Source organism: Pseudophryne corroboree, chromosome 1, assembly GCF_028390025.1.
Source record: "Pseudophryne corroboree isolate aPseCor3 chromosome 1, aPseCor3.hap2, whole genome shotgun sequence".
Taxonomy (NCBI): domain Eukaryota; kingdom Metazoa; phylum Chordata; class Amphibia; order Anura; family Myobatrachidae; genus Pseudophryne; species Pseudophryne corroboree.
This window is the reverse complement of record NC_086444.1, coordinates 590,649,044-590,662,163: the sequence shown is the minus strand read 5'-3', so window position 1 is coordinate 590,662,163 and position 13,120 is coordinate 590,649,044. Positions and strand designations below refer to the sequence as shown.

Sequence of the window (13,120 nt, the reverse complement as noted above, 5' to 3'; positions counted from 1 at the left end):
TGAGAGACCCCGTATCGCACCCAGGCGTCTGTTGTGATCAGACGCCAGGACTTCGCAAACTTTTTACTTGGGAGATTTCCATGCTTCACTCATAAGTTCTGTAAAGTGATCAGAGTGAGGACATTTATCCAGAACTACCTTTTGACGGTTAGAAAGCAGATTGTTTTGGTTTAGGCATGGGCTCATCATTTCTCTGAAGAGTAAATTTAACCGCCCTGACTAGAGCAGCTACACTTAATTTAGGGGGACATTCCGACCCGTTCGCACGCAGCGGTTCTTCGCTGCAGTGCGAACGGGTCAGAACTGCGGCTGCGCGCAGTTGCCTGCGACGGTCAGCGACGCCGCCAGCGCTGAAAGTGATCGCATCGGCGATCGCTAGAAGATTGACGGCGGGGAGGCGTTCCAGGGCATCTACTCACCGTTTTCTGGGCGTAGAGATCCGAACGCAGGCGTGTCCAGGTGTTTGGAGGGCGGATGTCTGACGTCAATCCCGGGAGCTTCGTCGCTGGATCAGTCGCACAGGGTAAGTAGGTCTGACCCTGGTCTTGTTTTACAGGAAACTTTTTTAGCATAGCAGGGCTGCACAAGCGATCGCAGCCCTGCTATGCTAAAATACACTCCCCCATAGGCGGCGTCTATTTGATCGCACGAGCAGCAAATAGTTGCTACGTGCAATCAACTCGGAATGACCACCTTAGACTGATCCTCTTCTTCCCCTGAAGGGGATGCAGTGGGAGAGAGCTGGCCCCGGAGAACAACAAGAGGTACATAGCCCATCTTGTACCACATCCTGTTGATATAACCCTGATAAACCGGATTTACAGGACAACAGTGTAGGAGGCATAGCCTGTTTATTACCCTTGCCTTTGCTAGACATAGCTGCAGGGATAGTTTAACACACAATATGGCACTAAGTAGTGTGTAACTAAGAGTACGTGACAACCTTCACAAACGCGTGTTAGCTGTAAAGTACAGAGAACCCCTGATACACCAGAACATTAGAGTAATAGTAAAATAAAGGGAAAGTAGAAAAAAAGAATGCTAAAAAAAAAAAGAAGAAAGTAGAAAAAAGAAAGCTGACAGTAGAAAAAAAACCACAGACAGCAAAGTCACATACAATGCAGAATATACAATAAGACTGCAATGGGCACTACATTAAACTACATAGACCACAGTGGCTGGTAGGAAATAGTGCTGTATATAGCCTCACTCCTAGCAGATGTATATAGGGGGACTTGACCCAGCGTTCCCGGAGACCTGGGCAGTGAAAATGGCTGCCATCTGTCTCTGAAGGGGAGGAGGGTGAAGGAGCAGCAGCACAGCAGCAGGAAGACCTCAGTGGCATGGCGCCCTGACATTAACCACCAGGTACTCTGGCCTCTTCAAAATTTCCTCTGCGCCAGTATACTGTGCTCTGGTGGTCCAGTGGAGTCCTGGACGAATCCGGTGTCCACATCAGCACCTCCGGTCTGTCTCTAAGACTGGAGGGTAGGCCTTACCTGTCCCACCGTGCTCCGACTGCAGCCCGGGGTACCACCGTGGAGTCGCGCTAGCCTTGTCCCCAGGTGTCCTGCCGAAAGTACCTCGCCGCCATGGCTGGAGTTGCGACGCCAGCAGGGGGTTCATGGAGCAGCAGTGCTGGCGTTCAAAGGACTGCCTAGTGCTGCCTGCTCAGTAGAAAAGAAATAAAATGTTCAAAAAAAAAAAAAAAAGCATGGCCTGCTTAAAAGCAGACCCACTGATATAAAGGTGAACCAGCTACTGCTGGTACCAAAACGAAACTGGAGAGACAGAGCTGTATGTGGAGTAAGGACCAGTGCATCCTGGGAGCTCTGAAAAGCTTAACTGTTTGGTGCCTGATCCTGATCTCACCACCTTTGAAACTTTTCTAGGCCTAAATCCAGTTGCTTAAAATACTGATGAGAATGTCAGTAACACTTTGCAGTCTACCCATTTATGCCTCCAAGCTACTTGAGCGGGTTGAATACATTAACCTCTCCTCTTTCTCCCTCTCCTAGACCCAAGTCGATCCGGATGTCAGTCTCTCCATTCCACCACGGTTACAGATTAAATATCTCTCAGAGAAATTGCAGGTATTGGCTGTCAGATATTTCTCCATTCTTATTCTCCTCAATCTCACGGCAGCATTCGATACAGCTGACCATCCCTTACTCCTGCAAATCCTTCACTTCATTGACCTCTACAATACAATGCTCATGGTTCACCTCCTACCTACCCAACCAATCCTTCTCAATCTCCATCTCCCCTCCTCGCCTTGAGTCCTATTGGAGAAAGAGCGCTATATAAATACAATTATTATTATTACCTATTACTTTTGGTGCCCATCAAGTTCTTTGGTCACCTTCTCTTCTCCTTTGCACCTCTTCCCTGGGGTAGCTTTTAGGGTTCTCTCATATATAGATATGGGAGAGCATTCCAATCTTAAAAAAGTAACATTTTTGCAATATTGCAAAGAATGTGTGCAGAGGTACATCAGGCTATGAGTAGGTATGCAATGCGCTCTCACCAGCGCAAGCTAAGCAGTAACTCCTCCCTGTCAAAACGCTCCATGAGCCAGTATTCTAGAAAATATAGTTATTGTTGTTTCAGCCTCCCCCATACGCTCAGACATCTTTTGCATATACTGATGAATCAAGGACACATTAACCTGGATCTCTGCAATTTTATCCAGCACCTGTTTTTAGTGGCAGAGATGGCCTGCATTAAAAGTAATGGTTCCATAGGCAGTTCAAGAGTAGCAGGTGGTGATTCAAACGGAGAAGTAGTCGGGACACAGGAGCCTGCAGTAGGATCCCAACCCGTGTGGGAGAACAGCTCTAACTGGTGCGGCAGTTTTCCATGTTCTCCCTAGGATCAATATCACGGGAGCTCAACCTGGCTTTTTTCACATGCCACCCGTCTGTTGTTTCAGGGGTCTGTCAGCCAAAGTCAGAGTTGCACTGCGCTTACATTACGGTGACAGGCACATCAACAGAGATCCCTGTCCCATCAGAGTGTTGTCTGAATTGCAGGAACATTGTAGAGAGGGAAGATGGAGTGCGCAGATGTGCACTCATTAGGGTGTTTGCAAATTGCAGGGGAGAATAAAGGGTTTTCAGCAGCAACAGGTGCATACTGAATTGAAAGTAGGTATAACTGGTAGGAATAGTGTGGAGAAATTCAACTGCTCAATAAGCTCTGCAGGCTGAAGGGATTGGAATTTCAATTAACTCCTTGTGGCAGGTCCAACAGATAGCAATAGTCCCCAGAACAGAAGACAGTGACCAGTAATAAAGGCCACCAGTTGCAAGGCAGTGCACCAAAGCCCACATGAGAAAACGCTGCCACACATCAGTGAGAACAGCTGCAAGACAGGAAAGACAAGGCTGCCTTCAGCAGGAGTTCACCAGCACCAGGGTGGGACAACAAAGCCTCAGAGTGGCATACAGCGGGACACCACAGAAATGCAGCATCAGGACAGCAGTGAAGAGATGTCCTCAGGTGCAAAAATAGGATTTTGGTACTTACCAGGTAAATCCTTTTCTTTGAATCCATAGGGGGCACTGGAGTACTCTTGGGGATATGGACGGCTTCCGTAGGAAACAGGGCACTGAATATTTAAATTTAGAACACTCCACCCTTCCATATCCCAGAGTACCTCAGTGTTTTTTACTGAGCCGAACAGGAGCTATAGAGAGGTTGACAATGGAGTATTACATATAACATAACGGACAACAACGAAGTTGACACATAACGTTACTGACGACTAAACAGTTGACACCATAACCAGCACTTGATAATTTGAACCAGTCGGTGAGAGTGTGTTACCATAAGATCCCCTGAACTTACCACAAACCAGGTAAAACTGCTCTGGGTGGGCGTCCAGTGCCCCCTATGGATTCAAAGAAAAGGATTTACCTGGTAAGTACCAAAATCCTATTTTCTTTTTCATCCACTAGGGGTCACTGGAGTACTCTTGGGACGTACCAAAGCTTCCCCCGTGGGCGGGAGAGCTGTTTGGCACCTGTAACACTAGGCGGCCAAAGCTAGATGCTGATGCCGCAAACGTATCAAACTTGTAAAAGCGCACAAACGTGTGCACTGAAGACCATGTAGCCACACGGCAAAGCTGCGTCGTAGAAGCTCCACGACCAGCTGCCCATGAAGTTCCCACAGAACATGTGGAATGAGCCGTTACTGATGTAGGCGGCTGTAACCTAGCATTAAGTTAAGTCTGACGTATGGTCAGTTTTATCCATCTGGATAAGGTCTGCTTAGACGCTGGCCAACCCATCTTGGCAGGATCATAGAGAACAAACAACGTATCCGTCTTACGAACTGTAGACGTCCGGGATACATAAACGCGTAAAGCGCGTACCACATCCAGAGTTCCAGAATGTGCTGTTAACACAGGAACTACTATTGGTTGATTGATGTGAAAAGATGACACTACCTTTGGTAAGAAAGCGGGATTCGTCCGAAGTTCCGCTCGGTCATCATGAAACACCAAATACGGTGGCTTGCATGACAAGGCACCTAAATCTGAAACACGCCTTGCTGAAGCTAAGGCTAGAAGAAAAATTGTTTTCCACGTGAGAAACTTTATATCCACTTGCTGTAAGGGTTCAAAAAATGAAGACTGTAAGAAATTTAAAACCAGATTCAAGTCCCATGGCGCTGTAGGTGGAATGAATGGAGGCTGTACTCTGAGGACACCTTGCAGAAAAGTGTGTACCGACGGCAATAGAGCCAATCTTCTTTGAAAATAAATTGACAATGCAGATACCTGCACCTTTAGTGTAGATAAACGCAGTCCTCCATCTAACCCCGTCTGGAGAAATAACAAAAGACGGGATAACTTGAAAGCTGATGTCGGAAACTTCCGAGCTTCACACCAACCTATATAGGCACGCCAAATTCTGTAATAATGAGCTGCCGTAACTGGCTTCCTAGCACGTAACATGGTTGGTATAACAGATTCCGGAATGCCCTCTCTTCTCAAGAGGGCGGTCTCAACAGCCACCCCGTCAAATGCAGCCGCGCTAAATCGGGGTAAAGGAACGGACCCTGTTGTAACAAGTCCGGACGTAGAGGGAGCGGCCAAGGATCGTCTGCGAGTAGTCCGTGGAGATCCGAGAACCAAGCTCTTCGAGGCCAATGAGGCGCCACTAGTATGACTGTGACGGACTCTGTTTTGATCCGTTTTAGCACTAGAGGGAGCAGCGGGAACACTAGGCTGTATGGCCACGCGATTGTGAGAGCATCCACCGCCACTGCCTTTGGATCTCTCGTTCTGGACACATACTGGAGTGTTTGGTGATTGTGGCGAGACGCCATCAGGTCCACCTGAGGGTAACCCCACCTCTGAACCAACATGTGAAACACCTCTGGATTTAATGCCCATTCTCCTGGATGAAAATCCCGACGGCTGAGATAATCCGCCTCCCAGTTGTCCACTCCCGGAATGAACACTGCCGACAATATCACCTGGTGATATTCTGCCCAATTGAGTATTCGAGCTACTTCACGCATTGCCATGCGGCTTCTTGTTCCTCCTTGTTTGTTGATGTATGGGACTGCCGTCGCATTGTCTGACTGCACCTGGACAGTCTGAGACCGAAGCATGTGTACTGCTTGTCGTAGCGCATTGTAAATTGCGCGGAGTTCCAGGACATTTATAGACAGCAATCTTTCGTGATCCGCCCAGAGACCCTGGAGTTGACAATTTTGAACTACAGCTCCCCAACCTCTGAGACTCGCGTCCGTCGTTAGAATTATCCAATTCCAGCCGCCGAATAGTTTCCCTGCGGTTAAATTGTGTTCCTTGAGCCACCAGAGTAGAGACACCCTTGCCCTTGGCGACAACCTCACCCTGTGGTGAATCTGCAGATGCGAGCCCGACCACTGTGCAAGCACATCCAGTTGAAAAGGACGTGAGTGAAATCTTCCGAACTGAAGCGCTTCGAAAGCTGCCACCATTGTTCCTAAGAGGCGAATGCACAAATGAACCGAGACAGTGCGTGGCTTGACCACTAGTTGTACTAGATGGCGAATAATCTGGACTTTTTGTTGTGGTAGGTAAATTCTTTGATTTACCGTATCGAGAATCATACCTAGGAATTGAAGGCGTTGAGACGGAATGAGATGTGATTTTTTGAAGTTGACAATCCAACCGTGGTGAACTAGTACATTGTACGTTAGCAGCGCATGTTGGAGAAGCATCTGTTGAGACGGGGCTTTGATGAGCAGATCGTCTAAATACGGAACTATCGTCACTCCCAGGGATCTGAGATGAGCTATCATCACAGACATCACTTTGGTGAATAGCCGAGGCGCTGATGATAGGCCAAACGGTAGAGCCTGAAACTGGTAATGGTTTTGGCGTATTGCAAACCGCAAGAACCTCTGATGAGGCTGCCAAATCGGAATGTGTAAGTACGCATCCTTGAGATCTAGCGCAATCATGAATTCCTTTGGCTCTAAACTTGCAATCACTGAGCGCAGAGATTCCATCTTGAATCTGTAGTAAGTTACGTACCGATTGAGACCCTTTAAGTTCAATATTGGCCTGACTGAGCCATCCGGCTTCGGTACCACAAACAGACTGGAATAATAACCCTGACCCTGTTGGTGTACAGGGACCGGAATCAAAACTGCTGAATCCAGTAGGGACTGAATGGCAATTTGCAGAACCGCCCTCTTGTCGTCCGACAGAGGCAGTCCTGTCTTGAAAAACTGCAGTGGCGGAAGACAGTCGAACTCTATTTTGTAACCTCTTAACACTAAATTGCGGATCCACCCATCCGCAGATGTCTAGAACCACGCCAAATGGAAACGTCTGAAGGCGTGCTCCCACAATTGGAGAACCGAGATGGGCTGGCAGCCCGTCATGCCACTGGCTTGTCGGTAACCTTAGCGTCCCGACGACTTGTGTTGGTTTGTTGGAAACCACGTCCACGTCTACCAGGCGTGGCTGTTCCTCTGCCACGTCCGCGAAAGGACTGAGGTCTAAAGGATTTGAACGAAGGTCCAGAGTACCTCCTTCTTGGTACCAGTGGAGGCAATGGTAAGAAAACCGACTTTCCTCCAGTAGCCTCAGAAATCCATGTGTCCAATTCAGGACCAAACAACTTCTTGCCATCGTAAGGTAACGCCTCTATACCTCGTTTGACCTCTGCCTCCGCTTGCCAAGAACGCAGCCAGAGTGCTCGTCGTGCCGTAACTAGCGACGATGAAATACGAGAAGTGAGCTGACAGACGTCAGTAGAAGCTGTACAGAGATACTCCGCAGCCTCACACATTTGATCAGCAAGAAGTATAAGGTGTTCGTCATGTAGGGCAGACTTGAGTTCTGTTATCCATACTATGAGCGCCTTAGTGACCCAGATACCAACCAGGCCAGGTCTCAGCAGCACTCCTGCTGCTAAATATATGGACTTTAGCATAGTTTCTATTTTGCGATCTGAAGGGTCTTTAAGCGTAGTAGCCGCTGGCACTGGTATGGTTAATTTCTTTGTAAGCTTCGACACTGACGAATCAACTATTGGTGGATTCTCCCATGTACATGTCACCGAGTCTGGAAACGGGTAACTAGACTTAAATCTGCGAGGTATAGAAAACCGTTTATCTGGAGTCTGTCGTGTTTCTACTAACATCTTATTAAGAGACTCCGAAAACAGGAAAACACATTGGAGTTCTCTGTCGTTTAGTAAATACGACCTGATCATTTGTGAGAGGCTCCTCAGTTTCTGTAAACTTGAGAGACTGACGCACTGCTCTGATGAGATTATCAATACCTGAGCTGTTAAAATCCTCACCATTTGACTCCACTTCACCCTCCTCACCCTCATCTTGTGCCGTGAGGTCTGGCATGGAATCGTCAGAATGCAACATAGCAGAAACTGGTAAATCATAAGACATATGAAATTTATCCGGTCTACCCAAAATGGATTTGAACCTTTCGCAAAGCTGAGACCCCTCCGGTAGTTCTGGCGGTCTCACCCTAGACTCAGATCTTGCCGTTTCCCGCTCTTGTCGAGCGGCGGTCAATTCTGATTGCAACCCAGCCAGTACATTGGCTAGCATTTCCCATGGAGGGTCCGGGGAGGAAATTGGCTTTAAAACCGGAGCAGAAATTGTATTCGGAACCGAATCCACAAAACATACTGTACATGTGGTAGATCCATCCGGTAACACACTGCTACAGACTTTGCAATGATGCTTTTTAATTTTCGCTGGTGCCTTACTCATTATGGCGACAGACAATACAATACACAAAAAACAGACACTTGCCCGACTCAGTAAAATAGTACGAAGGTGTCTCTATATATCTGGCCAAGTGCAGTACACGTGGCCAGTACTATGAAATGTGATCCCAAATTCCCACTAACACCTCTGCGCCTCCGGTGGGGTAGAGATGTAGTACTGGAACGTTCTGGAATCACAGCAGGAAGACACAGGGAGCATGGTTAAAATGGCTGCCATGCTTACACATATAATCATAGTGCAGGTTACCAGCCTTTAAACGGACATCTATATGAAAATCCTGTGTAATTAACCCTGCAGCCTAGCATACTGCTGTTGCTACAGGTTATCCCCCCTCATGCCGCTGATTGCACCCTCTGCTAGCAGTTTGTAATGCCCCCCCCCTGTATGCTCCGTTGCGGATGCAGTGCAAGCGGGCAGCGAGCAGCGTGTGGGGCCGCCAGCGGGAGCCGGGTAGCGGGACGTGCTGGGACCGACAGTGGGGAGCGCGTCTTGAAGCGCTCTGAGCAGCGGCCGGAGCAGCGGTGGGGGCCGGAGCAGCGGCGGCGGCCGGAGCAGCGGCGGCGGGCGGCCGGTCTGTAGAGGGATCCCGGCATCAGCGGTAAAGCAAACAATGTCCCCACACAGCGGGGCGGCAGCGGGAGCTGACCGCCCCGTTCAACATACCGTGACTCCTGCCGCTGTGGTGAGGCTCCGACGGGGCTTCTCTGCAAGCGCCGGCCAGCCTGTGCAGGAGATCTGTATGGCTGTGAGGGTGCTCATTCAGTGAGGACCGACACGCCACAGCTGCTAATAGCAGCTTGCACTATCCCTGACCCTGCCTTTTGGAAGGGGGAAAGGGATGTGTATGAAAAAAGAAAAATATTCACTAGAAAAAATAAAAATATTCAAAAGAATTTTGGACCAAGCCACAGACCTGTTGCTACTTCGAGCACAGAAAAAACACTGAGGTACTCTGGGATATGGAGGGGTGGAGTGTTCTAAATTTAAATATTCAGTGCCCTGTTTCCTACGGAAGCCGTCCATATCCCCAAGAGTACTCCAGTGACCCCTAATGGATGAAAAAGAAACACTGCTTTCAAAACACTCCACACACCAACAAACAGTAGACCAGGGAGAATGTAGTGACTGGACTGGTAACCATCAGATAGCCCACCGCCAGCGATGACAGCTAAAAGGATGGAGCCAGATGTCAAAAAAGCACCTCCGGGTTGGACAGAACGAGCCCTGGGCAGCCAGCCACATAAGAAAGTAAGTGGGACCAGTCACATGAGGATCTGAAAGACATTAACGGGCCAGAGAGTAGTGTGAAGCAATACTCCGACTATGCCCGTCCTGCCTACCAACCTTTAAATGTGCCCTTCAAACTCATCTTTCCACGAGCCTAGCACTCCCTTTTGCTAACTTTCGTGCTTCTGCTCACCCAAACTCTGCACCCTTCTCTGATATCCCCACTAGAAGGTAAATTCTTGCAAGCAGTTTCCTCTTGCCTATATTTTTTCAACATAATTATATAATCTGTTTTAAAAAGATTTATATATGTAAAGGTGTGAACTTGTCTATCAATTTTGCACATATACAATTTGTTATATGACCTATGTATGGCACAACCAAACTCCTATAGATAATAAAAAATAACCAACCGCAGTTACTTACCAGCAAGCTGACTTGTCACAGCCTGAAAGGGTAGTCGTCTAAATTTATCAATCAGGGGTTGAACTTGCCGAGAATTAACAAGTTCATGTCTGCCATAGTCCAGCTCATACACAGAAACCAGACCATTGGTTAGAATTCCTTTCAAGAGCACCCGATACCACCTTAATGAAAAAGCATTAAAATTAAGTTTTACATTTTAAGCAATTAACGGTCTTAACATGAACAACTATCGGTCTCTCTCCCTTTCTCTCTACATAATTTTACTTTACTACTCATAACTGGAGAAAATGCCATGTTCTCTATATCTTCAGCATACAAAGAGTTCTTTAAATATTGATCCCCTTATTCAATGCAGTTCTTGAGTTTACTCTAATCCAAAAGCCTTACCACATTTATGTATGCCATACTTGACATCTCTTTTGTTTCAAAGTGTTCCAATAATAGAAATTGCAGATTAAAACTCATTGTGAATTCAGCGGCCTAAAAACACACACACACTACTGTACTGTATGATATCAATGAACAAGACTCACTTATTGTCCACCTTTGCAGCATACAGCTTATTCTTCTCCACATCCACTTTCTCTTCTGTTTTGCTGTAGTGTAAAAGCATTTCTTCCATAAGAACCTCTAACTTGTGCAACTCTTGCCAAGGCTGGAAGACAAAATGACCGGGATGGCAAGCCACTGACACAAAGACATCTATGTGTTCTCCAGACTTAGGCAGAGGTAGAGGTGGAGGCAAAACTAAGGGACTGGCTGCTATGTTTTGCTCTATGGTCGGTTTCTTTGTTACATTGCTTTGATCTTTTCGAGATACTGCAGCTAGCGTCTCATCTGCTTTGCTCTTTGACAAACTAGGGGCAGTGCTAGGTAATGAATTATTATTTTGCTTCCACAACTCTTCATTTGTGATTTGGCGATTGATGCTACGTTCAGGATCAGGAAAGTTCTTTGATGTGAAGAGATAAACGTACACCATGTTTTTTGCTTCATCCATTTTCACTACCTGTATAGGAGCAGGAAAAAAAAAAAAAAAAAAAAAAAAAGTGAATAGCAGCCTTCACACAATAACGGCATTCCAAAGTCACACACCACAGCCTATATTTTTGTAGTTGGAGATTCGGTAACATTTTGACAATTATGTACTTCCCTTCTCAGACAATGTCTGGCAACTATGGCACATAAGTGGCTAATTAAAGTAAAGCCTCAAATCCACTGAAATATTTGGCCCACAAGAGATGGAAAAAGTTCTTGTTGAATTATTTAATAGCCTAGCAATGGTAATTGTTTTGAGGAAAGTCTAAAAGCCATAATATAAAAATATATGTACTGATGCAGGCTTTTTTGTCCAGGTAGCTGTGGTGAAAAAGGCCACTTATTTTCTTCTCACCTATATTCCAATTATGTTGGATATAACAAAGTTGTCATAGCAGTCAGAGGTTTACATATAATAAACAAATTTGGGTAACCAGAGCTCATCGATAGCAAAGGAAAAAAAAAAAAAAAGATGTATGGTAAAAAAAAACCAACAACAACTTTTGTTAACGCTTTTTCTTCGAGGTCCATAGTATCCACAGGAAGAGACATTGGGATGTAGCTGCTAGGATAGGACTGGGGACCAAACCGTTAAAGCTTTTAGAGCTCCCAGGATGCTCCGGATTCTTACCCCCTATACCCCGCCCCCAGCCCAGGCTATTCAGTTTCGTAAACAAACCCAAGTCAAGAGTAAGGTAGTAGAGAAGGAAGACACAAGGAAGACACTCACAAGAAAGACATTCACTTAATAGAGAAGGGAACCGGTGACCAAGAGAAGAAACCACAGGAAGCTAGGTGCGTCAGGGTGGGCGCCCTGTGGATCCTATGGACCTCAAAGAAAAAAATACGAGATTTATGGTAAGAATTTACCGTTGTTAAATCTCTTTCTGCAAGGTACACTGGGCTCCACAGGGAATAACATTGGGGTGTAGAGTAGGATCTTAATCCGAGGCACCAACAGGCTCAAAGCTTTGATTGTTCCCAGAATGCATAGCGCCGCATCCTCTATAACCCCCACCTCCGTGCACAGGAGCTCAGTTTTTGTTAACCAGGTCAATGCAGTAGCAGGCAAAAGAGACGACAACTGTTAGTAGCCACATACACCACATTCTCACGACAGGAGAAAGTGTCAGCAGCTTATGCCATACCAATCCAAAGAAGCTAAGTGCGTCAGGGTGAGCGCCCTGTGGAGCCCAGTGTACCTCGTAAAAAGAGTAAGTTCTTACCATAAATCTCGTTTTCTGCTGCGGGGTACACTGGGCTCCACAGGGAATGACATTGGGGGATGTCCTAAAGCAGCTCCTTATGGGAGGGGACGTACTGTAGCGGACACAAGAACCCGGCGTCCAAAAGAAGCATCCTGGGAGGCGAAAGTATCGAAGGCATAGAACCTTATGAACGTGTTCACTGAGGACCTCGTAGCCGCCTTGCACAATTGCTCAAGGGTCGCACCACGGCGGGCCGTCCAAGAAGGTCCAACAGACCGAGAAGAATGGGCCTTAATGGTAGCAGGAGCTGGAAGGCCAGCCTGTACATAAGCATGTGCAATCACCATTCTAATCCATCTGGCCAGGGTCTGCTTGTGAGCAGTACAAAGACAATCAGACTTCCTGATGGAGCTGTCCTCTTCACATAGATACGGAGAGCCCGTACCACATCCAAAGACCACTCTTTGGAAGACAATTCAGGAGAGGCAAAGGCCGGAACCACAATCTCCTGATTAAGGTGGAAAGAAGACCTTAGGTAAATACCCGGGATGTGTTGTAAGAAACCGCCCGGTCACGGTGAAAAATCAGATATGGTGACTTACAGGACAAAGCACCCAAATCCGACACCAGTCTGGCAGAGGCAATAGCCAACAGAAACAACACCTTAAGAGAAAGCCACTTAAGGTCTGACGATTCAAGAGGCTCAAACGGAGACCCTTGCAACGCCTCCAGAACCACCGACAAGTCCCAAGGAGCCACAGGCGGGACGTAAGGAGGTCGAATCCACAACACACCCTGAGTGCATGTATGAACATCAGGTAAAGTTGCAATTTTTCTCTGGAACCAAACCGACAAGGCAGAAATATGAACCTTGATGGAGGCCAGATGAAGGCCCAAGTCCAGGCCTTGTTGTAGAAAGGCCAAAAGTTTGGCCGTACTAAACTTGTAAGCGT

The 13,120-nt window shown here is 47.0% G+C and overlaps 1 protein-coding gene across 1 annotated transcript in view; it reads right to left on the bottom strand.

The window, feature by feature from the left end:
• Positions 1-13,120, bottom strand: part of TDRD7 (tudor domain containing 7) — a 227,262-nt gene that overhangs the window by 4,381 nt on the left and 209,761 nt on the right. The window contains exons 15-16 of the mRNA XM_063914237.1: positions 10,455-10,930; positions 9,922-10,082 (exon numbers count right to left, since the gene is read on the bottom strand). Coding sequence (XP_063770307.1) covers positions 9,922-10,082; positions 10,455-10,930 — 637 coding nt within the window. The remainder of the gene's footprint in view (positions 1-9,921; positions 10,083-10,454; positions 10,931-13,120) is intronic.